This window comes from Prionailurus viverrinus, chromosome C1 (genome assembly GCF_022837055.1).
Source record: "Prionailurus viverrinus isolate Anna chromosome C1, UM_Priviv_1.0, whole genome shotgun sequence".
In the NCBI taxonomy this organism is placed as follows: Eukaryota; Metazoa; Chordata; class Mammalia; order Carnivora; family Felidae; genus Prionailurus; species Prionailurus viverrinus.
In genome coordinates this window covers 58221012-58245275 of record NC_062568.1, presented here as the reverse complement: position 1 = coordinate 58245275, position 24264 = coordinate 58221012, and the positions used below count along the sequence as shown (strand labels likewise).

General features: G+C 34.1%; 1 protein-coding gene and 1 non-coding gene across 3 annotated transcripts in view; both read left to right on the top strand.

The window, feature by feature from the left end:
* UBR3 (ubiquitin protein ligase E3 component n-recognin 3) overlaps positions 1–24264 on the top strand; it is a 234392-nt gene that overhangs the window by 105434 nt on the left and 104694 nt on the right. For both annotated transcript variants that reach the window (XM_047870436.1, XM_047870435.1), the window contains exons 20-23: positions 11413–11554; positions 15111–15215; positions 16890–17063; positions 18917–19377. In XM_047870436.1, the coding sequence (XP_047726392.1) occupies positions 11413–11554; positions 15111–15215; positions 16890–17063; positions 18917–19377 (882 nt within the window). The remainder of the gene's footprint in view (positions 1–11412; positions 11555–15110; positions 15216–16889; positions 17064–18916; positions 19378–24264) is intronic.
* LOC125174187 (U6 spliceosomal RNA) lies at positions 21337–21439 on the top strand. The gene has a single exon (XR_007155315.1). It is a non-coding gene; the product is annotated as a U6 spliceosomal RNA (small nuclear RNA).

Sequence of the window (24264 nt, the reverse complement as noted above, 5' to 3'; positions counted from 1 at the left end):
CTGTTGTTGTGCCATTATCTGTGCTTTTCTGAAGCATATGTTAAATATTTTAAAAACAAATTTTATTTATTTATTTATTTATTTATTTATTTATTTATTTATTATTTTTAAAAATTTACATCCAAATTAGTTAGCATATAGTGCAACAATGATTTCAGGACTAGATTCCTTAGTGCCCCTTACCCATTTAGTCCATCCCCCCTCTCACAACCCCTCCCGTAACCCTCAGTTTGTTCTCCATATTTGTGAGTCTCTTCTGGTTTGTCCCCCTCCCTGTTTTTATATTATTTTTGTTTCCCTTATGTTCATCTGTTTTGTCTCTTAAAGTCCTCATATGAGTGAGTCATATGATTTTTGTCTTTCTCTGACTAATTTCACTTAGCATAATATCCTCCAGTTCTATCCACGTAGTTGCAAATGGCAAGATTTCATTCTTGTTGATTGCTGAGTAATACTCCATTGTATATATGTACCACGTTTTCTTTATCCATTCATCCATTGGTGGACATTTGGGCTCTTTCCATACTTTGGCTATTGTTGATAGTGCTGCTATAAACATGGGGGTGCATGTGTCCCTTTGAAACAGCACAGCTGTATCCCTTGGATAAATGCTTAGTAGTGCAATTGCTGGGTTGTAGGGTAGTTCTATTGGTAGTTTTTTGAGGAACCTCCATACTGTTTTCCAGAGTGGCTGCACCAGCTTGCATTCTCATAAAAACAAATTTTAAGTGATATAAATGTCTTTGATCTTGAGAAAGTATTTGTCAAAGTTTAAGTGTAGATATTAGGTATAATTGAAACTTCTTTTTTGCCAAGACAGTGTAGTAATAGATATATGTTGAATTTATGATCCATCAGAGACCTATCTGAAGAAAGTTTATAGTATAGAATTTTAGTATACCCTTCCTACCCCCTAGAAAACAAAAACAAAAAACAACGCATAGTTCAGCCATCAGCATCTCTCTTTACCTTTCTTTAAAACCCTTGAAGAGGTAATCTCAGGTTCTCTGTACTCTGGTTTCTTAACAACTTCTTTTTATATGGTTTTGTACCTATTTGTTTACTTGTAGGCTTTTACTAGACTCTTAGTTCCTTGAGGGAAGATATTTTTGTCTCTCCCTTTACATCTTTAGTACTTATTTTCAGTGCTGGCACATAGTAGGCATTCAGAATATATTCATTGAATAAATAAATTGGAGTAGTTCATCTTGAAAAAAGATGGACGGGAGGAAGCATTTGCATGGAAAGCCTAATGTGACATAAACACTGTGGTCTTAAGTGGCTCTGCTGTTTTCAGGGGGTGGTAGTGGTGGCTAGTCATTTGAATATATAAAGAGTATGTATATAGTAAATTTTATTGCTTTTTTTAAACTTTGTAATAAATAGAAATTTGGACTGGGATTGGGCTCAAACTTTCAAAGTTTTCAGGGAGCCATTAAATACTTAATGCAATCAGTTTTAAAGGGGAAATTTTATTAACAATACATATTTATTGAATGCTTATTATATGCCAGGCATTCTGTAAAGCAAACAGCATTGTATCTTTTATTTTTCACATAGCAGACTTAATTGCTCCGAGCACTTAATTTCCTTCATTGAGAACCAGTAGTTCTCAACCAGGAGTGATTTTTATCCTTCAAGGGACATTTGGCATTGTCTCAAGACTTGGATGGTTGTTACTGACATCTAGTAGAAGCTAGCTAGATCTGTCCCCCTGAACAAGAATTATCTGGCCCCAAATATCATTAGTGTCAAGACTGAGAAAGCTGGTTTAGACCCATACTGACATAGAGGTATCCTTTTTTTTGTTTTCTGGTATCTTGTCTTTTGTAACGTATTTTGTGTTATTAGTTGCTTAGAACCAGATCATAGTTTGATTTATACCCACTTCACATAGTCCTAGAAGACCGTATCTTCAGAGCTATTTTTATTAATTTTTCCTCTTTCCTGTTTTGTTCTCCATATTTTTTCTAATTCTCTCACGTCCCCCATTGGGCTTTTGAGTTCCTTCCTGTACAATATCTTTATAATTTCTTAGTAATTTCTGAAGTTTCTTGGCAGTTTGGAACTCTCTGTTTTAAAAAAAAATGTGTATTTTATTTTATTAAAAAATTTTTAATGTTTATTTTTGAGAGAGAGAGAGAGGTGAACAGAAGAGGGGCAGAGAGAGAGAGGGAGACACAGAATCCAAAGCAGGCTCCAGGCTCTGAGCTGTCAGCACAGAGCCCTACACAGGGCTTGAACTCACAAACTGTGAGATCATGATCTGAGCTGAATTTGGATGCTTAACTGACTGAGCCACCCAGGCGCCCCAAGAGATGTATATTTAAATAAAGCAGTAATAACAAAGGACAAATAAATGTACTCTATAGCTTCAGGCTAAAACTCTTTAATCATTTTCTTATAAGTTAATTTATGTATAAACTATTATATTCATGTAATAACATTTCATGTACTTAAATATCATACTCATGAATAAATGTATTAGTTTTTATTTAAACCTTAATTTTGTTTTGAAATTTATTTTGTATGTGAAATAATAGCATCTGCTTTCTTCATGTGATACCTTTTATTTGCTGTATATTTGACTGTATAGTTGACTGTTTCAGTTCTTATTAGAGCACAACGGGAAATAACCGTAAATGGTAGGACTTCCTGGTCATTTTCATTCATTTTCTTTTACTTCTAAGGGACAAGAAGTGGCTAAACTGATTTTACTGAGTGTGATCGTTTTTTATTTGCAAGAAGGCAGTAGAAAATCCTTGTGAAGAATTATGGTGAAAAATGATTGGATAAATTGACACTATTATGTCTTTAAAATCAAGCTTGGTGCTAGGCCCATTTTAGGCGGTTAGTAATTGCTAAATTAATGAAAAATTAATTTCTTTAAATTTTTGTGCTGAGTGTTTAGGTGAAAACAAGCCATTTGCTGTATGTAATGGTTAGATGTTTAGAATCTTAGGATCTTGTTGCTGGAAAAGGCCTTTAAGATCTACTATCCAGGTTGCATCAAAGTGTCTCTGGGGCCATCACTGGAAGAGCAGGTTGGGCAACAGCAAGAGAAAGCCTAAAGAGAATGGAGGTGGCTGATACTGCTTTCTTCACTCCTTTCCAAATACCCCTTAGTGGGCAGTTCAGCTTTTAAAAGGAAAACAAAAACAAGACTACAACAACACAAACACAAACCCAAGGGTTGGAAAACCATCAATATTGTATTTTATGTATGAGGACATTGTGGCCCAAAGAAGTTAAGTGAAAATGTTTTTTAATGGCAGTACTGGAACTATTGTCTAGGCCTTTTCCAACCCGCAAATGTGATTTTTATACAGTGGCTGTTTTAAATTCAGCTGGAAAGTAAGTTTTTTCAACTATAATTTTTGATATTTCTATTGCTTCCCATCTCCCATCTTGAAGGTTAATGACTGCTGGCCCGTGTTTGAAAGTATGATGTATGAGTTTATATACATATCATTTTTGCTTCAACCTAGTCAATAATTAGGTGTTGGTTTGAATCACTTGGAATTTTTTTGCTGTCATGTAGCTTTTCATTTGCATTATTCTATTAATGCTTTTGAAAAGAGCAGTCAAAATGATGTATTACCTGCTGCCTTGAACAAATATATAACCTTTATTTTGGAATACTTTATTAATCTAGGTGCTACATATCTAGGAGCTAGCAAACAAAGAAACAAAATGAACACTAAACATGCTTATCTATGCTAAATGAAATAGGATAGTTGAAATATTTTATCATAAGCTATTGAAATTTTTTGAAAATTATGCTTTTAAATAGCTACTATAATAGTATATAGAAACCAGCTTTTTTTTTTTTTTTAAACAAACTTAGTTTTATGTCTTTCTCATCTTGAATCATAGATGCAACTCATTTCTCTGGTATATTAATGATATATATCTTTTTGTTTTTTAGTTTTTTCCCCCCATTTACATAATATCTGTTTATTCTAAATTGAGTTTTCTGTTGTTTGGTCTCTGGCTTCCATATTAGAAGCATTCTTCAGATGTCTGATCATTCTGGCTGCTCTTGATAAAGAGCTCGGAGTACCTTGGTGTAGCTTGTAGATCTGAGTTTTAATGTAGGGTGATTTGGGCAGGCAGGTGTGTTGAGAGCCTTTATGTTAGTCTCTTTAGAACTTTCTTTTTGGTCTAGAAAGAGTCCTCAGAGAAGTATTTTCATATATTGCCCAGAAGGTAATGGTTTGGCTGCCATTATTCTGTGAACCGAATGGGAGGAGACAAAGGCCTGGCTCTGAATCAGAAGTGAATACTGTGACCTTAATTCCCCATCCTCCTTCCTTTAACTGTGCTTGTGTTTTACCTTCTCCAGAGATGAATTCTCCAGTCAGAATTCTGTTGGAGTGGGAGAGAAACACTTCTTACTCCCGATCTCCTACTACTGAGGTACCAGGTGCTGTCAGTTTCTGACCTTTTGAGGATTCTGCAGTGTTACTTGGATTGATTCTCAGTTTTCCCAATTGCCTTCTTGTGATTTGGCTTTCTTAGGTCTACTAGTTGAGTTACCATGCGCTCATTTCCTTTCCAATTAACAAAATTTTGCATTTTTTTTCTTTTCTGATTTTCCCCATCGTTGTGGTTTTCATCCTTTAAAAAATGCCATTATCATAGTTCTGTTGGAGTTTTGGGTGCAAGTAAAATTAAATACTTATGTTCATTCTTTGATTTTAACTTCAAGAGCTGAATGTGTAGCTCACTTTAATTTGCATACTCTGGATTACTAGGTCCTCGAGGTTGAGCTTTAAAAAAATCTATTAATTTCTCTTCATGTTTCTTGCTCTGAGAACTGTGTATACATGTTTCTTGCTCTGAGAACTGTGTATACATTATTCTTTGCCAGTTTTTCTATTAGGTTGTCTAAAGTTCATTCGGTCTCAAGTTTTACTTTTTATTTATTAAAAAAAAATTTTGTTTACATTTATTTATTTTTGAGAAACAGAGTGAGACAAAGTGTGAGCGGGGGAGGGGCAGAGAGAGAAGACACAGAATCTGAAGCAGGCCACAGGCTCCAAGCAAGCGGTCAGCACAGAGCCTGATGCGGGGCTCGAGCCCACAAACTGTGAGATCATGACCTGAGCCAAAGTCGGACACTCAACCGACTGAGCCACCCAGGCACCCCAAGTCTTACTTTTTATAGTTAGATCTGTAACCCACCTGGAATTGATTTTTGTTTGTCAAGTAGTGATTTATTTATTCATTTATTTTTCTCCTATAGAAAACCAGTTGCTTTTGGATCATTTATTGAACAGTTCATTCCTTTGTCAATGATTTATTAATATGCTAATTTTGTCATAAACACTTGATCCTCATTATTTGCAAATTTGGCTACTTGCTAAAGTTTAAACCCCAGGTTAATACTTTCTCCTGGGTATTTGTTAAAGCTTTCTCCTGGGTATTTGCAGGTGTGTGCGGACATGAAGAGTGCACCTAGCTGAGGTTGAACAGAGCAAAGCTCTGTCCTCTTGTTTCAGCGCTCATACTTTAAACAAGTGTCCTTTTTGTAGTGTTTTTAGAACTGTTTTTGCATTTTTGTCCTGTTTACTATTTAAAATGGTCCCCAAATGTAGCTGAAGTGCTGTCTGGTATTCCTGAGGGCAAGAAGGCTTTGATGTGCCTTACAGAGAAAATTCGTTGTTAGATTAATCTTCATTCAGTCATGAGTTATAATGTTGTTAGCTGAGAGTTCAGTGGTAGTGAATCAATAATATGGTACATCCAGAAAAAGGTAGAGGAAATTCACTGATCTGTACATGGGGTCATTCCAAAAGGGGCTAAAATAACAACTGTAGTGTGTAATGAAGCTATGGAAAAGCCGAAAATCTAAATTTGTGGACTCATGAGATGGTGACTGATAAAAAGGTGTAGAGGATAACATTGTTATGAGACTGCAAGCCAAAGAAATTACTGTCATGTTTAGCAAGGGTCAGAAAAAAGGTAAGCCCTACTTTGCTAGTGCTGGCTGGCTTGCACGTTTCAAAAAGTAATATACTGTGAAAAATGTTAAATTTGCAGGCAAGGCAGGCTCTGTAGATCATGAGATGGAGGAATTTTAAAAATACTTGCTAAGAGTTCTACAGAAAAGGGTTATGTTCAGAGCAGGTTTTCAGTGTTGATGGGACTGTCTTGATTTGCAAGGACATTGGCAAATATAATGTAAGTTGGAATTTTGATTAACAAAATTGACCCCAGATTTGCAGGAACCTAATTCTGTATTTCTCCTAGGAGCAATAATTCAGTGTGGTGTTTGTGGTGTTTGTGGTGACTTTATAGAGCATAACTACTGTGAGTAAAGTCAGTTGACTGTATCAGGTATCATGTATATAGACCTATTTCTCTTTTGTTCATTCTGTAAATTAATGCCGTACTATCACAAATATTGTTTCCTTCCTTCCTCCCTCCCTCCCTTCCTCTTCCTCCTCCTCCTCCTCCTCCTCCTCCTCCTCCTCCTCCTCCTCTCCTCCTCCTCCTCCTCCTCCTCCTTCTCTTCCTTCTCCTCCACCATCACCACCACCACCTCCACCCTCCGCCTCCACCACCACCACTTCCTACTCTTCTTCTCCTCCTTCTCTCTTCTCTTTATAAGTTGTTTATTCTTGGCCCTTTGCCTAGAATTTTATGATCATATCAAATTTAATGATGAAACATGTTGGATTTTGATTGAAATTGTACTGATTGAAATTATCTAGAATAATTCCTAGATTAATTTGATAGAGATGCCATCTCTTTTTTAAGTTTTTATTTTAATTCCAGTTAACGTATGGTGTTATATTAGTTTCAGGTGTAGAGTATAGTGATTCAGCAGTTCCATACATCACTTTATGCTCATCTCAACAAGTACAGTCCTTAATCCCCATCACCTATTTCACCCATCCCCCCATCCATTTGCCCTCTGGTAACCATCAGTTTGTTCTCTGTTAAGAGTCTGTTTCTTGAGTTGTCTCTCTCTTTCTTACTTTCCCCACCCCCATTGCTTGTTTGTTTTATTTCTTAAATTTCACATATGAGTGAAATCATATGGTGTTTGTCCTTCCCTGACTGACTTATTTCACTAAACATTATGCTCTCTGGCTCCATTCGTGTCATTGCAAAGCGAGATTTCATTCTTTTTTACAGATATGTAATATTCTATTATATATGCATACCACATCTTCTTTATTCATTCATTAGTCAGTAGAAATGCCATTCTAACAGTAATGTGTTCTCCCACGTATGAACATAGTGTGTATCTCCATTTATTTAGGTTGTCTTAAATTTCTTTCCATAAAATTGAGAATGTTTTGGTATCTTTTAATTAGACTTATCTTACAAATCGAATTATCTTAAAATTTTTATAGATATATGGTATATTTCCTATAATTATCATTTCTTTTTGTTCTAGTGAATAAGAATGCAATTGATTTTGGGGCTTTTATTCTAATAATTTGTAGATTTTTAATGATTATCTATGTGGACCATTAAATTATCTGGGAATAGTGATGATTTTGTCTCTGTTTTTCACACAAAGATTTTCTATGTGGGCCATTAAATTATCTGGGAATAATGATGATTTTGTTTGTTTTTTACACACTCTCTTGTCTTTGCTGGCTAGTCTCAACTATAATACATAATAATAGCAGTGATGAAAAAGCCTTGTCTTGTTCCTAACACTTTTCATGTGTCACCATTAGATACAATGTTTACTTTAGTAGTTTTGTAGTTACCTTTTGTCAGATTGAGGAGATTCTTTTTTATTGCAAGCCTACCAGGATTTTTTATTATGATTGAGTTTTTAATTTTATTAAGTGCTTTTTTTGCATCTCTGTAGATGATGGTATACAATCCACATATCTTTGCATTATTGGGAAAAACCCAATGTTGTCATTATTCACTTAAAAAAATATTGCTTGATGTGGTTTACTGATTTAAACTTTTTTTTCCCCCTTATACTTGCAAGAGTTTGGTCTTATAGTCTTTTTTTTTTTTTTTTTTTAAGTTTATCTTTATGTATTTTCAGAAGGGGTCAGAATCCCAGGCAGGCTCTGCGCTGTTAGTGCAGAGCCTGATGTGGGGCTTGAACTCAAGAACTGTGAGATCATGACCTGAGCCAAAGTAAAAGAGTCAGATGCTTAACCTACTGAGCCACCCAGGTGCCCCATCTTAGAAGATAGTCTTATACATTTTTTTTTTTTAACGTTTATTTATTTTTGAGACAGAGAGAGACAAAGCATGAATGGGGGAGGGTCAGAGAGAGGGAGACACAGAATCTGAAACAGGCTCCAGCCTCTGAGCTGTCAGCACAGAGCCCGATGCGGGGCTCGAACTCACGGACCGTGAGATCATGACCTGAGCCGAAGTCAGCCACTTAACCGACTGAGCCACCCAGGCGCCCCTCTTATACATTTTTAAAATCATGTTGTTTTCATATTGGTAACAGGTTGTATTAGCATCATAGAATTATTCGTTTATCTTTTTGCTATTTTCTAAAATTTATGTCAGGAGTTGGAGATTATCTGTTTCTTAAAAAAATTGTTTTAGGCAGCTTTATTTAGATATATTTTACCTACAGTACAATTCACCTATTTAAAAAGTACTATTCAGTTAGTGGTTCTTAGTATATTCAACAGAGTTGTGCCACTGTCACCATAATAATTTTGGAAAATTTTCATCATTCTAAAAAGAAACCCTCATTATTCATTAACAATTATCACGCATTTTCCCCAACCCTACATTCCCTAGGCAACCACTAATCTACTTTCTGTTTTATGGATTTACCTGTTTTGGACATTTCATATACATGGAATTCAATGTGGTCTTTTGTGACTTGCTTCTTTTACTTAGCATAATGTTTTCAAGGTTCATCTACATTCTAGCATGTATCAATACCATTTTTTTTATTGCCAAGTAATATTCCATTCTGAGGATGTCCACTTTTATTGGTCCATTCATCAGTTAATGGATATTTGGTGCTATTATGAATAATACTGCTATGAACATTTGTGTATAAAATTTTGTGTGGACATATTTCATTTTTCTTGAGTGTATGCCTGTGAGTGGAATTGCTGGGCCTTACGGTAACTCTGTGTTTAATTGTTTAAGGAACTACTAGATTGTTTACCAAAGCAGCTTCAGCATTATGCATTCCTGTTAGCAGTATATTTGGGTTCCAATTTCTCCTTATCTTTACTAACACTTGTTATCTGTCTTTTTGATTATAGTAATCCTTGTGGGTATGAACTGGTATCTCATTGTAGTTTTTATTTACATTTCCCTGATGGCTAATGATGTTGAGCATATTTTTATTTGTTTATTGGCCATTTGTTTATCTTCTTTGGAGAACTGTCCAGATCCTTTGCCCATTTTTAATTGTATTAACTTTTATTATTGAGTTTTAAGAGCTCTTTATGTATCATGAATACTTACTTACCAGAAATGTGATTTGTAAACATTTTCCACTATTCTGTGGGTTGTGGTTTGTCTTTTCACTTTTTTGAATGTCGTTTGAAGCACAAAAGTTCATTTTAATGAAGCTTAATTTATCTGTTTTTTCCTTTTGTTACTTGTGCTTTTGATATCATATCTATTGCTTAATCCAGGATTACAAAGACTTATGCCTATTTTCTTCTAAGGGTTTTATAGTTTTAGCTCTTATATTTAAGTCTTTGATAGATTTTGAGTTAATTTTACATATGGTGTGAGGTAGTGGTCCAACTTCATTCTTATTTATGTGAATGTTTCTTGAAGTTTTGATAGAACTTACCTTTTAAACTACCTGGGCCTGATGTTTTATTTTTGAAGGAGGTGTAATTTAAAACTGATTTCACTTTCTTTAAAGCTTATAGTCGTAGAATTTTTACTCCTTTTTGAGAGGGATTGTCAAGTTATATATATCTAAGAAATCTTTTATTGTCTTTTAAGTATACAATAAAAAATTGTCTTTGCCTGTTTATTTCTATTATTTATTTGTGTTTGTTGTTTCTTATTCTTGATTAGTCTTATCAGAGGACTGTCAGTTTTACTATTTTTTTAAGAACAAGCATTTGGTTTTGTTGTTACTTCTTTTTCCCCCTTGTAGTCCATTTTGTTCTTTTTTCCTTATTACTATCTTCTTTCAATTTAGTTTGGATTTCCTCCCTTAGACACTTAGATTTTGACTTTTTACAAAAACATGCATTTAATGCTGGGGATTTCCTTCTAAGTACTGCTATAGTTGTATTCCACAATTTTTTTTCTCTGTAGTTTAGGTTCTCATTTAAAATTTTTTCTATTATGATTATAATTATATCTGAATGTATAAGAACATCATGTCATAAAATGTCTGCATGTCTGAAGTTTTGAGTTATTGTATAGTGGATTTCTAGTTTTATTTGCTTTGTGACAAGTGGTTGTGGCCCATATATCCATTCTTTAGGTATTTTCTGAAATTTACTTTCAATCCTAGTATATTGTAAATTTTCATAAATGTTCTAAGTGCACTTAAAATTATATGTATTCTCTATCAGATGTTCTAGATTTGTCTTAGGTTCAAGCTTGTTAATTATGTTTTTAAAAATCTTGAAAATCCTTACCAATTTATTTTTCTTGGGCTTTCTGTCAGAAATATGTTAATGTCTTCTATTATGATTGTGAATTTGTCAGTTTCTCTGTGTAATTCTCTCAAAATTTGCCTTTTGTATCTTGAGTCTGCTGTGATTTGTATACAAATCATTGTTAGTTTCTTCCTGGGGAGGCTGTTGTTCTTCCATCACAGAAGAGACAGACAAGCTCTCTTACTTCTCCTAGTGAGTTATCCTTTCATTGAGGGTGAAGCTTTTCAAAAGTGTCAGCTTTATATGGAATCTCAGTTCCAATAGCTTGAGATCTGCCTACTCAAGGACTTGAAACCATCACTAAACACGTATTTAATGCTCATTGTTAATTCCTTCCTTTTCTGGTAACTTGGGAAGTTCACTTTCTTTTTTGAGTTGAAATATGCATTAAAAAGATTACATTTTATATTTTAACCAGCTTTCCCAGGTGTTTCTAAGTGGGATAGTTTTTCGGTTATCTGGTTTTTTTTGTTTTTGTTTTTTCCAATTGTTTCAACTGGAAATTTCTTTGTTGAATAGTTTATTTTGTATTCTTTCTGTTTATTTCCTTTTGTTAACATTTCCTATTCACATTTTTTTTTCTAGCTGTCAGCTTAGGGACTCTGTATTCATTTTTATCTGATACAAAAAGAAAATAGTTATGTTTATTGTGAGAAAATAGTTATGTTTATCTTTTTGGCATTTTTGAGCAATTTGATTAAAATAGTACTGCGTAGAAAAATATGACCAAAAATTAGTATCTATAAATCACTATTTAAACGATAGTTTAATTTTGAATCTATCATCTAATTTTTGTTTTGCTTTGTTTTTACAGTTTAAAACAGAGTGGAAAGTTCCCTGGAAATCCCTGGCCTCCCTATAAGAAAAGGACACCACTCCATCCCAGCTATAAAGGTCTCATGAGACTTTTGCACTGTAAAACTTTACACATTGTGCTATTCACTCTGCTTTACAAGGTACAGTAGTAATTTGAATAGAAAGACTCAGATTAGAATTTATTTCCATAATTTTCAAATAAAAGTGTTAACATAATATTTGCATAAAAGTAGCACTCATAAAGCAAAGCGTATTTATACGTTAAAGATGTATGAAGATATGTCATAATCGCGTATATGGGAATTCTAAGTTGAAAAGGGAATAGATACACCATTCTTTGTGGGAAACTATTTCATGTTACCCCATTTCAGATAGGAATATTTATTTATGGCTCCTGTAGAACAAAAGGTAAAATACTATAAAACGACAGGAGGGTGAAATAAACAATAGGTACCAAACGACTACCAGAATCCATTAAAATGACAAAACTAAGCGATGAGGGCCAGTGACCCTGTGTTTAGGGTTGTTTTTTTGGCTTTTTCCCTCTGATTAGGAATGCAACATGGAGGAATTTGAATGGTTTTATGTGTGGCAGCATTAAGAATTTGCTTTGGTAAATACCTTCTAAACTAAAAAGATACTTTTGCTCTCTTGTTACCTAGAATTTGTTTTATTCTTGGGTTTTCTTGTATAGAAGAGATTTATTTATATATTTGGCTAACATTAGCTATGTACTCAGAAACTGTATACATAATATTGTGCAGTAGGTGTATATATATATAACAGGCATATTTATGATCTGTTACGTATTAGAGATGAAAGATGGAAGAACTGTATACTTGTGTATAGATAAAATAACTATAGATATCAATGAAGTAACTATACATGCGATAAACATAATTAGGTACAAAGAAAACCTTTTGTTTCTTATTCCTAATTAGAATTTGAAAAATTAAAAGAGGTTTTTAGAAAGCATATTTTTATGCAGATTTCCAATTGCTATATACACATTTTTTAATTACTTTAAGAAATAATTAGTGCATTTAGTTAAGTACACATTTGGTTTTAATGTTTGCTTTGTAGTGAAAGAATACTTTTAGATTTCTGTACCCCTCCATTCATTCAACTCTACCCCTTGACCACTTTTTCATCTTACTTGTTAAGTTACTTCTGTTAAGATTTTAGACGTGACTCAAAAAACGTCTTTTAATTGTTTATTTTCATTAATTTCTGAGAGGATTATTCAGTAAAATGATTTAAAATGTTCTTCATCAAAAAAGGTAGATTTTTATTAGACACTTGTATTTACAGACATTTTTTGGATGCTTACCTATACCAGATTTTGTTTCAAATGCCTTATATATATTTACTTTGTTTAATTTTAACAAAAATTCTTATGAGTGAAAGTTTTGTTATTCTTATTTTTTAGAAATAATTATTGAGTTTTAGAGGTTAAATAATTAGATGCTGAAGCTGAGTACTGTAATATCAGTTAATAAGTAATAGGTCAGTAAGTCATGTTTTAAAAATTAAAGGAGCGGGGCACCTGGGTGACTCAGTTGGTTAAGTCTCCGACTTCGGCTCAGATCATGATCTCACAGTTCGTGAGTTCGAGTCCCATGTCACGCTCTGTGCTGACAGCTCAGAGCCTGGAGCCTGCTTTGGATTCTGTGTTTCCCTCTCTCTCTGCCCGTCCCCTACTCGGACTCAGTCTCTCTCTCTCTCTCTCTCCCTCTCTCTCTCTCTCTCTGTCTGAAAAGTAAATAAACATTAAAAAATTAAAAAAAAAAAATAAAAGGAGCCTTACTGCAAATGATTTGTGTTCTTTCAAGTTATATTTTTCAGTCTTTTCATTTGCTTAATGTACAAATAGAGCTTTCTCAAAAATAGAAGGCAGTGTTTCAGTTGTTACAAGATTATGAACAGTTTTTTTTTTAAATCTCAACTTTGTAATAGCTGTTCTGACTTTAATAATAATAGAAAAAACTCTAATTGACGTTGCATTGGCAAATCAACTTTCTAAACATCAGTATCAATGAGCCATCTCATCACCTGCCATGTTTAATGTTAAAAAACATTAATATAGAACATGTTAAGAAAACTTCTCAGAAAATCATTCTTAGAAAGTCATTTTTTCCCTTAGCTTTTAGGTTACTCATTTGAAACTGTGAGATGTAATGTCGTAGGATTTCAGCCAAAATTTATTTGAATTTAATTAGTAATGTTTTTATCAAGAGGAGGCAGTGTAGTAATGACAGGCAATAGTTGAGGTCTGAAATCCGTTTGGTGTTGCTTATACTAGCTGGGTGTGTGGCTGAGCCTTGGTTTCAGGGATTACAAAGGATGACAACCGGGGCCTCCCAGCCTTCCATCCTCTCCTCCTGCTGCTCCTCCCACCATGTGCACCACCTGCCTACTGTTTGTTGAACACCAACTGATACATGCTGTACCACACAAATTACAGTTGTTAACTTGTGGGATCCTCACAACAATTCTGGTCTGTTGTTCCAGGTTAAAGATGAGAAAACTAAGGCCAGAATCTGTGGCTCAAGGTCAAATAGCTAGGGATATACAGAATTTGTATAAAACAAGTTTTTTAAAAAAAGGTCCTTACCACCGTGCCGCACAAAAGGTGACCAGAAAAGCCTTCTCAGTAGTCAAAATAAACATTAGAAAGGCAATGAACTGAAAATCTTTTTATTTTTCAGTCAGAATAAATTAGCTCTTAGGTGATTAAGTCCTTTTTTTAAGCCTGCTCAGCCTTTGGGGCAGTTTCTATGAGACCCATTCTAGAATGTTCTCTTTTGTACTCTCTGTAATCTCACCTGCAGCTGACAAGGCCACCCCCAAACAACCTCTTTCTCTTACCCTCCCGTCATTTGGCTAGATGGCTTTCTTATAATGAGGACGACATGATGGCCGCCAGGCCACTTTTTTCTTAGGTATTTTAGGTATCTCAGGTTAGTAGTTTGTTGCATCATGTTGAATGAGTGATGTGCGTTAGCCCTGAAATCCTGCATAAGATGTATAAAACTTGCAGTGTATAATCCACATAAGGGCAGATTTATTGGTAATTTCTCAGAGAACCCTCTTTTTCAACTAGCTGCATCCCTTTTTGCTTTCTCACCCATATAAACCAAAGACTAACACATACATTTACTCAACCTCAAAAAATACTCAGGCTGAGAACTTTAATTTTAGAGATATTTTAAGAACATTAATATTCTGTAAACACTTATTGTCCTTCCAATTATATGCCAGGTGCTATGCTAAACACATTTGCATGAATAATCCTATTTAGTACACTTATTTATCTGGTATTTTTGTCATCAGGAAAAGAGTATCAGCAAATGAGGATGCGAAACATTCTTGTTATTTCATAGATATGGTATATTTGTAATACTGGATTTAATGGACTACTTATTGTGTTACCTTTAGGAATCAGTGAACCAGTATTCCTAGATACTGCTTAAAAGACTGTGTGATCTTGAAAAGGAACCTATTGTTTCAGTTTTAGTTTGTCTTTTCACCAAGATATAGTTTTACTTTCTTTCTGATCATGTGGTATATTTATTTAAATATGTATGATTATTACTTTTATCTATTACTTTTATCTATAACAATGTTTTTAGATACTTAAATGAAATATATTTTGTGGAAAAAGTAATTACGAAGCATTTTTTCCCCTTTTTAAAGATTTTGATGGATCATCAAAATCTGTCAGAACACGTACTCTGCATGGTTTTATATCTGATTGAATTAGGACTTGAAAATTCAGCTGAAGAGGAATCAGATGAAGAGGTAAGTAAGTTTCTTTTATTTTTAAATACTGAAGTTATGAAATGCCTTAACAAAGGTACTATGTTATCTTGAAATGTATTTATGGATTCATCATACTCATTAGCTATTCCTTAGAACTACTGGAAAAGGCCCTTTTTTCTTTTATTTTTTTTAAGTTTATTTATTTTGAGAGAGACAGAGACAGAATGAAGGGAGGGGTAGAGAGAGAGGGAGACAAAAGATCCCAGGAGGCCTATATACTGCTGGCACAGAGCCCCACGTGGGACTCACAAACTGTGAGATCGTGCACGACCGTATCTGAAACCAAGAGTCGACGCTTAATCGACTGAGCCACCCAGGCACCTCAATTTTCAAACATATGTATGTTCTTTTAGAGGTATCACTGATACTTTAAACTCTACTTACGAAATTACTGAATTTGAAATTTGTAGTTCAGCATATATAGGTCTAAGAAAAGGGATTAATGCAATTTTGGAGTTATGCTAATAACATTGATTACTAGTAAATGTTACGTTAGGACTTCAGTCTAGAAATTCTAATCATTTGATTAGGGATTAATTTTGAGTGGCAAACTCTTCTGTAAAGGTTTTACGTTAATGAAGTAAATATTGTTATATGGGAAAATTTGTAAAGTACTTAAGAATACAAGTTATGGGGCACCCTGGGTGGCTCAGTCGGTTGAGTGTCTGACACTTGATTTCCACCCAGGTCATGATCCCAGGGTCTTGGAATTGAATCCTACATTGGGCTCCATGCCAAATGTGGAGCCTGTTTAGGATTCTCTCTCTCACTCCCTCTGCTCCGCACCCCCCATCCCTGCCCCAAAAAATAAATAAAAGGGAAAAAAATTGAAAAAAAAAAAAAAAAGGAAAAAAGAATACTGTACAGGTTGTTAGAGGTGCCTGGGTGGCTAAGTTAGTTGAGTATCTGACTCTTGACTTGATCTCAGCTCAGGTCTTGATTTCAGGGTTGTGAGTTCAAGCCTGGCATTTGGCTCCATGCTGGGCAAGAAGCCTGCTTTAAAAAAAAAAAAAAGAAAAGAAAAAGAATACAAGTTGTTAATATGTTTCAGGACTTTAGAAGTATCACTTCAATAAAAGCTGTTATTACTACAAATTGATTTGCAAATTTAAGATTCCCTTCATCTCCTTTCTCCAAAAAGACAAAATACTGTGGAACATTGTAACAGCAAAAAACAAATAAAAAGACTAGGCAGTATGCTATTGTCTAAGATAAGTCAATGTATATTCTTTCATAGATAATAAAAGATCATTGATATTTCTCTAAGGCCAGGTCAGACTTTTGGTTGATTTTTTTCGACTTTCTTTTACAATTAGTCCAAATCAGCATTATTGGACTGTATTATGAGTCATTATTAATGGCTACTGAAAAATACTCTGTATTGTTAAGTACTTCCAGATTGAAAAGTGTATTTTTTTTTTCCAGGAGAAAGTTAGCTGACTTCAATTGGACTTACCTATATTAGTATTAAGAAATTTATTCTTGTATTTTATGTTTGAATTTGGGTTTATTGGCACTTGATAATTTGAAGATGAGACTGTAAAGGATGCAGAGATAAGACAGGCAGTGGGTGATTATTTGGGCTAGTTCATCTCCATTGTACCTTAGACCTGACTTTTGCAAGGTTTCACGTTCATTATGTTCATGTTTTAGGCATCAGTGTGTGGACCAGAACGTTGTCATGACAGTTGGTTTCCTGGCAGTAACTTAGTGTCAAACATGCGACACTTTATAAACTATGTTAGGGTGAGAGTTCCAGAGACTGCTCCTGAAGTGAAGAGGGACTCACCTGCAAGTACCAGCTCTGACAGCCTGAGTTCTTTACATGTAAGTGTAGAAGAGGGAAAAAGAAAAAAAGAAAAGGCTACATGTGTTATGTCGGGGTATATTGTTTAGATCATCCTGTGATATTCAGAAGAAAAATGTGGTTGTAGGTAACTTTAAATTGTCTTTTGTTTCCTCTGATATATCTAAGCAACTTCTGCTTCACCCATCTTTTCCCTTTAATCTGCCAGAGTTCACGAAGGCCTAAAGTTCTTCAGAGAGAGGTAGATATATATGATACTTGCATTAACTAGCAATATGGCTTTAACTGGAAATCGGAAAACACTTTGAAGTATTTGTGTGTATATGTGTGTGTTTAATATGGTTACATTTTTTAAAAAGTTTAACATGTGTGTGTTTTTATATGGTAACTTAGGCTTAAAGAAAATTCACACTACTGAAGTTAAAAAATAATACTGAGTATTTATTCGTGGGTTTTTCTTAGTATTTTGGACCAGTTATAAGCAGCACGTTTGGGTTTGTTTGCATTTCTCATTGTTACTAATATCTTAAAAATGAATGTTTCCTAAATCAAAATAAATTTAATCTTTAATTGCTGGCAGCATGCCTATTTACAGATTTTTTTGCTTCTGTGGCAATTAATTAACTTTGATAAAATAAGCCCACAAAAATCTTAGTACAGTGTGCATTTGGATTCATTTTGAAAATCAGCTCTTTCATTGCATGTAGCTTTTAATTAACTAATTTTTAAAAGGCAGAAATGAAAAAATCTTGAAATGACCTGCCAAGTAACTGAATTTAAATACCTCTTATTCTTACAATGTATTTTTTTGTGGATAGAGAGCACTGAATCAGATGTTTCTCTTAGCAGAGTCCATGGATAGGAACTTTCTTGGCCTTTGACAATATGTTTTTGCTGTGAACACCATAAAGAATTTTGATTAAATTGGAATCTTAATCAGAGGCAGCTTTTACCTCTAATAATGGTAGAGAGTACTTTGAAAAACAATTTGGATGTTAAAAAACAGCATATACTATAATTTAGCTCATAAAAGCTCTGTTGATATTGGAGCATCCTTTCTATGCTTGCTTAAAAAAATTAAATCCATTAAACTGACTTGTATCTTAATTAAAAGATGATTTCTAAGAGCTCCAATGCAGTTTGACTGTTTTAACAAAAAGGCTTTTTAGAAGACAAATTATTGAGGGAAATATTTTAAAAATCCTTTCAAATAAATTATAGTGATATTCAAATATGAAACAGACCAGTTTGATTTTTCATCTTTTTATTTTATTTTAGTAACTAAGCATTTATTAGAAGTAATTTTTCAACTTTGAAGTTTTTTAAAAATGAAATTAATTAGTAGTTCAGATTCATCAACTTAGGAAAAATTAGTTTATAATTTACTTAACTAGAAAATGTATCAGTCTTGTAGCAGTTAGTAAAGACATAATATTCTTTTTTTTTTTTTTTATAGAAGCATAGTTAACACACAGTGTTATATTAGAAGTATAGTATTCTTGATAAATGTTGGGTGGAACATCTTTTATTCCTATAAACTGGTGAGGAACTTCATGTATGATTTCTCCTTAACATGGCTATAGATACTTCTCAAGCTTTGTCTCTTTTCCCTGGTAGATTGGCCTAGGAGGTTGAGAAAGAGGTGTTACTGTGGATAACCTCCTTTTTCCCCAAAATTGTTTCCAGATTGAGTGAGACTAAATATATTTGATTAAGAGAGGTAAAGGGACAGATTTACTTAAAGAGTAAATCTATTGGCTGAATCTTTGGATGGAACGTTGAACATTCCCTTTGGAAAATGTTATACTAATATGTTCTTACACTTGACATTGAATAACTTCTCTTGATTTTTCTTTCTCTTTTTTAATGGTAGAATTCTGGTACAGCTCAAGTTTTCAGCTTAGTAGCAGAGCGTAGGAAGAAGTTTCAGGAGATCATCAATCGCAGTAGCAGTGAAGCAAATCAGGTGGTTCGTCCCAAAACTTCAAATAAGTGGTCTGCTCCTGGTTCAGCTCCACAGTTAACTACAGCCATTTTGGAAATTAAAGAAAGCATATTGTCTTTGCTAATTAAACTTCATCACAAACTCTCAGGAAAACAAAACTCCTACTATCCTCCTTGGCTTGATGACATAGAAATTTTAATCCAACCAGAAATTCCTAAATATAATCATGGAGATGGTATAACTGCAGTGGAAAGAATTTTACTAAAAGCTGCATTGCAAAGCAGAATGAACAAACGCATCATTGAAGAGATATGTAGAAAAGTGACCCCTCCTGTACCCCCCAAAAAAATCACTGCAGCAGAGAAGAAAACATTGGACAAAGAAGAAAGGTAATTTTTATTTTTAATATTTTAAACATGTACGGTTCAGTTGAAGATTTGGTGGATCCCCCTTTTTTGGCCATCTGAGGCTAATCATCTGGATGTTTAGCAGCTATAATCATAGTTGATTAGTTTGTAAGATAAAGAGAACCAAACATAGTCAGTGCTTGGGCATGTATAATGCTTGAGTTAGTTTGGGGTAAGAAGACAAGAGTTTACGACCCCAACATTAAATTACTCCCCTAAACTTGTGAGATCCCTTTGGAAAAATTGCTACTTCAGTTATTGCTGTGGGTTATCTAATGATTCTGCTGCTGTTTTCAAATACTATTATTAATTCAACTTTAAATGAAAATAGAAAAATTTTTAAAAATATTTTAAATATTTCTCAAAAATTTGGTTGTTTTAGGGTTTTTTTCCTTTTTGGTCTTTTCCAATCTTTCCAGTATATAATTACTAATTATTAAACAAGTAATGTTTTATTTATTTTTTTAAAGTATATTTATTTTGAGAGAGAGAGAGAAAGCAGGGGAGAGGCAATGAGAGAGGCAGAGAGAGAATCCCAAACAGGTTCTGCTCTGTCAGCACTTAGCCTGACGTGGGGCTTGATCGCACAAATTATGAGATCATAACCTGAGCTGAAACCAAGAGTCAGACACGTAGCCAGCTGAGCCCCCCCAGGCACCCCAACAAGTAATGTTTTAAAACATGGCTGTAGTGGGGCGTCTGGGTGGCTCAGTTGGTTAAGCGTCCGACTTCAGCTCAGGTCATGATCTCATGGTTTGTGAGTTCGAGCCCTGCATCAGGCTGTGTGCTGACAGCTCGGAGCCTGGAGCCTGCTTCAGATTGTGTGTCTCCTTCTCTCTCTGCCCCTCCCGACTTGCACTTTGTCTCTCTGTGTCTCTCAAAAAATAAATAAATGTAAAAAAATAAATAAAAAATAAAACATAGCTGTAGTTTTGGGAACTTTGGGTTGCTTTTTTTAAATTAAAAAAAATTTTTTTAAGCAAACTTTACCACCAACATGAGGCTCAAACTCATGACCCCTATATCAGGAGTCACATGTTCTAATGACTGAACCAGCCAGGTGCCCCTGTTAAATCATAATATTTATAAATTACAAAAAATCTTTCTTGGATGATGTTCCTCTTTACCAAGATAGGGGAGGATAACAGGCCAAGATAAGGAGAGGCTTAGGCTTAGCAGTAAAGTTGATATGCTCTGCTTTGTACATTACTGAGTTTATTTATTTATTTATTTAAAAAAATTTTTTTTTCAACGTTTATTTATTTTTTTAAGACAGAGAGAGACAGCATGAATGGGGGAGGGGCAGAGAGAGGGAGACACAGAATCGGAAGCAGGCTCCAGGCTCTGAGGCATCAGCCCAGAGCCTGACGCGGGGCTCGAACTCACGGACCGCGAGATCGTGACCTGGCTGAAGTCGGACGCTTAACCAACTGCGCCACCCAGGCGCCCCAGTACATTACTGAGTTTAAAGAGCATACCCAAGTGGAGATGTCCAGTCAGATAAAGGGTTTGAGACTTAGGGGAGAACTCAGAGTTAGAGCTTAGATGGGGCCATACAGGTAGTAGTTAAAGGCTTATATATAGAAAAGTGTGTGCAGTAAGAAATGAGATACTTAATACTGAACTTTTATAGAATAAGGAAAAAACATTAAAAGAATTACCTATAAAGGTGGCTTAAAAGGGATGACTAGAGTGGAAGAGGAGGAACACTGTAGAGAGTGGCATTCAAGAGGGTTCAGAAAGGAAGAAACAAGATCGTGCTACAAAAGTTCAGATAAGATTGGCAGTTTCCTTTGATTCAGTAGTTAGGTGGTTATCCTTTCTAACTGTGTCAGAAGCAATTTTAATCACATATATAGTTGTACTTCATTTCTGATATAATTAAAGTTGTAGATAATTTATATTAAAAGTATAAAGTATATAAATAAATATGTGTCCACATTTCTCACAAGGCAGCACATACACTAAAATTGGAACAATACAGAGATTAGCATGGCCCCCGCGCAAGCATGACATGCAAATTCCTGAAGCATTCCATATTTTTAATTATATTTGAAAAAAACTTTTTACTCTTCTATTGCATGAAAAAGAGCTCAAGACAAAAAATTCAAACAGTTACCAAAGCACTCACCAATCAAATAACTTCATTGGACTTTATTGGATAGCTTTATTTTGTTACACATTTCATTGTTGTTAATTTAGAAGACATGGTCTAAAAAAAAAAAAAATCAAACCCATATATAATTCTATCCCTCAGTGAAAACCAATAAGAGTATGTACAATCATCCAGTATAAATGCAATAATAATGGTTTTCCTATGTGTATTTATCATACTGCATTTTAATTTTTAAGCAATTGTTATTGTAACAGTTAGAGGTGAGATTCTCCATGTTGAGGAATCTTTCTTGTATTTTTGAATCTCTTATATCCAGTACCATATCTAGAACACAGTGCTAAGTATATATTTGATGACTAAATACATGAAAAAAGAAAAATATATATATACAAAAGCTTTTAGTAGGAGAATGTAGGAGAGTTTTATTTCTCACAGTAGTTCATAAATAGGAATCATTATAAATAACTAACCGATAATTTGCATGACAATTTATTAATTTTGAATTAGTAACTGCCTAAGATTTAAGAGATCTATTGATAAAGTTGAAAGTGAGGTAAAATTTTTTATGTTTGTTAACCTTTTAAATTGGTGATATTTCCTTGATTATAGAATAATGTCATTTTTTAAAAAGAAGGTAAACATTCAGTGAATCAAAGTTTATTTTATTTGGTTAAAGGTATTTTGTAATTATTACTCAAAATGCATATGATACTGGAGTAGTTCAGATGCTATTTTTACAAAGGCTCTAATGCTATTGTAATAAATAGTACTCTTGAAAAATTGTAAAGGTTTTCTTCATAATAGGCTTTGTTTCCTTTGAGCAGTGGTGGTGATGGTATTGACAAGGACTTGAAACTAATTCTGTAGCAGACAGCTAAGGATTAAGATAAATTTATTTGAATCTCACTATGCTTCTCACATTATCTTTTCTTAATTTATTTTGGATTTTAGATTAAGTTTCATAATAAAGGCCAGTTTATAAACAGTGGTGGTCCATTTCCAACTACCTCACCCATAGACAAACGTGGCATCACTTTTCATTAGAGTTACTGCATAGAAAACAAGATACAAATAGGAAACCTTTAGATGGTTATAACAGTGTGCAGCCTCAATGTTTCTACCTCTGGGATAATAGTGGAAAATTCCTGAGTTGTACTAAATCTGCTACACTTGTCTGCCTTTTCATTTTTACTCATATTTATGCCCAATTTTAGACAAAAAATTACCTAAGTTAAGAAAAAATTTATAAGGGAAAAAGAATTGACATTCTTTTTCTGGAAATCATAGAAAGCCAGTAGAGGTTTTGTTTTTTTTTTAAGCAACTTAAGACAACATCCATTTATTTACATAGTGTTTCTGTATGTCGAAGTGTAGGCATGATGTGACTAGGTTCTTTGTGAGAGTCTCTTGAAGCTAAAGTCAAGGTGACAGCCATAATTATCTGGGGCTTATAGTTTTCCAGGCTCATGTGGATGCGGGAGAGTAGACCGGCATTTTAATACTAGTACCAAGCAGTTATTTGAAGTTTCCTTAATGTTTGATATATGATTTGTTATTTGAAATATTCTTTTATGGATATACTCTAAATGTTCATGTAAAGGTGATTTATAGAGTGGCATAACTGATTGTGTTAATTAAAGAAACATGTAACTTACAAATTTTATATGGAAATTTTATAAAGTAGTGATGTAGGAAACCAAACCTATTCTATCCATTCTCTTGTTTCTTATAGTATTTTTATAATAATAAATTTCATAAAGTAGTGATGTAAGAGATTAAACATGTATTCTATGCATGCTGTTGTTGCTTATAGTATTTTTGAAGGTTTCACAGAATGCTTTGAGCATCTGTAGAGCATTTTTGTTTGTTTCCATTTCTTCTATGGTGGCAAATTTTTGTCCTTTGAGAATGGATTTTAATTTTCATTTTGAAGAAATGTCAAATTTATTGAAAAGTTTCAAGGACAGTACAGAGAACTTCTTAGACCATTTCAGAGTAAGTTGCTTTACCCTGGAATATTTTAGTTTGTATTTCCTAGAAATAAGGACATTTTTTTTTAGTATAATCACAATATAGTTTTCAAAATAAGGAAATTAACATTTAATTTGAGTATGATAAAATCCTTAGATCCCAAGTTTTGGTAGTTGTCTCAATACTGTTTTTTTTTTTTCTTTTAAGGTTTTATTATCCATATTTGAGAAAGAGAGAGAGACAGAGCGTGAGCAGGGGAGGGGCAGAGAGAGAGAGAGGGAGACACAGAATCCGAAGCAGGCTTCAGGCTCCAGGCTCTGAGCTGTCAGCACAAAGCCTGACATGGGCTCGATCCCACGAACTATGGGATCATGACCTGAGCCAAAGTCAGACGCTTAACCAACTGAGCCACCCAGGTGCCCCTCAATACTGTTTCTTACAACAAAAAAATCCAGTACAGAATTGTTCCTTGCATTTGGTTGTCACGTCTCTTTGGTGTCCTTCAATATGGATTTTCTTTAGTTTTTCCTTTATTTTCTTGAGCTTGTCACTTTTGAAGAATATAAGGTAGTAACATTGTAGAATGTCCCTCAATTTGGGCTTCTCTACTGGCCCCTTATGTTTAGATTCAGATTATGCATTGCTATGTTCTTTTGATTGTATTCCATCAGGTGTCCTATGATTTCAGTTTGTTTCATTTGGTGATTAATTTTGATCACTCGATTAAAGGGGTTTCAGCCAGACTTCTTCACTGTTAAGTACTCCCCTTTTCCCCCTTTGTA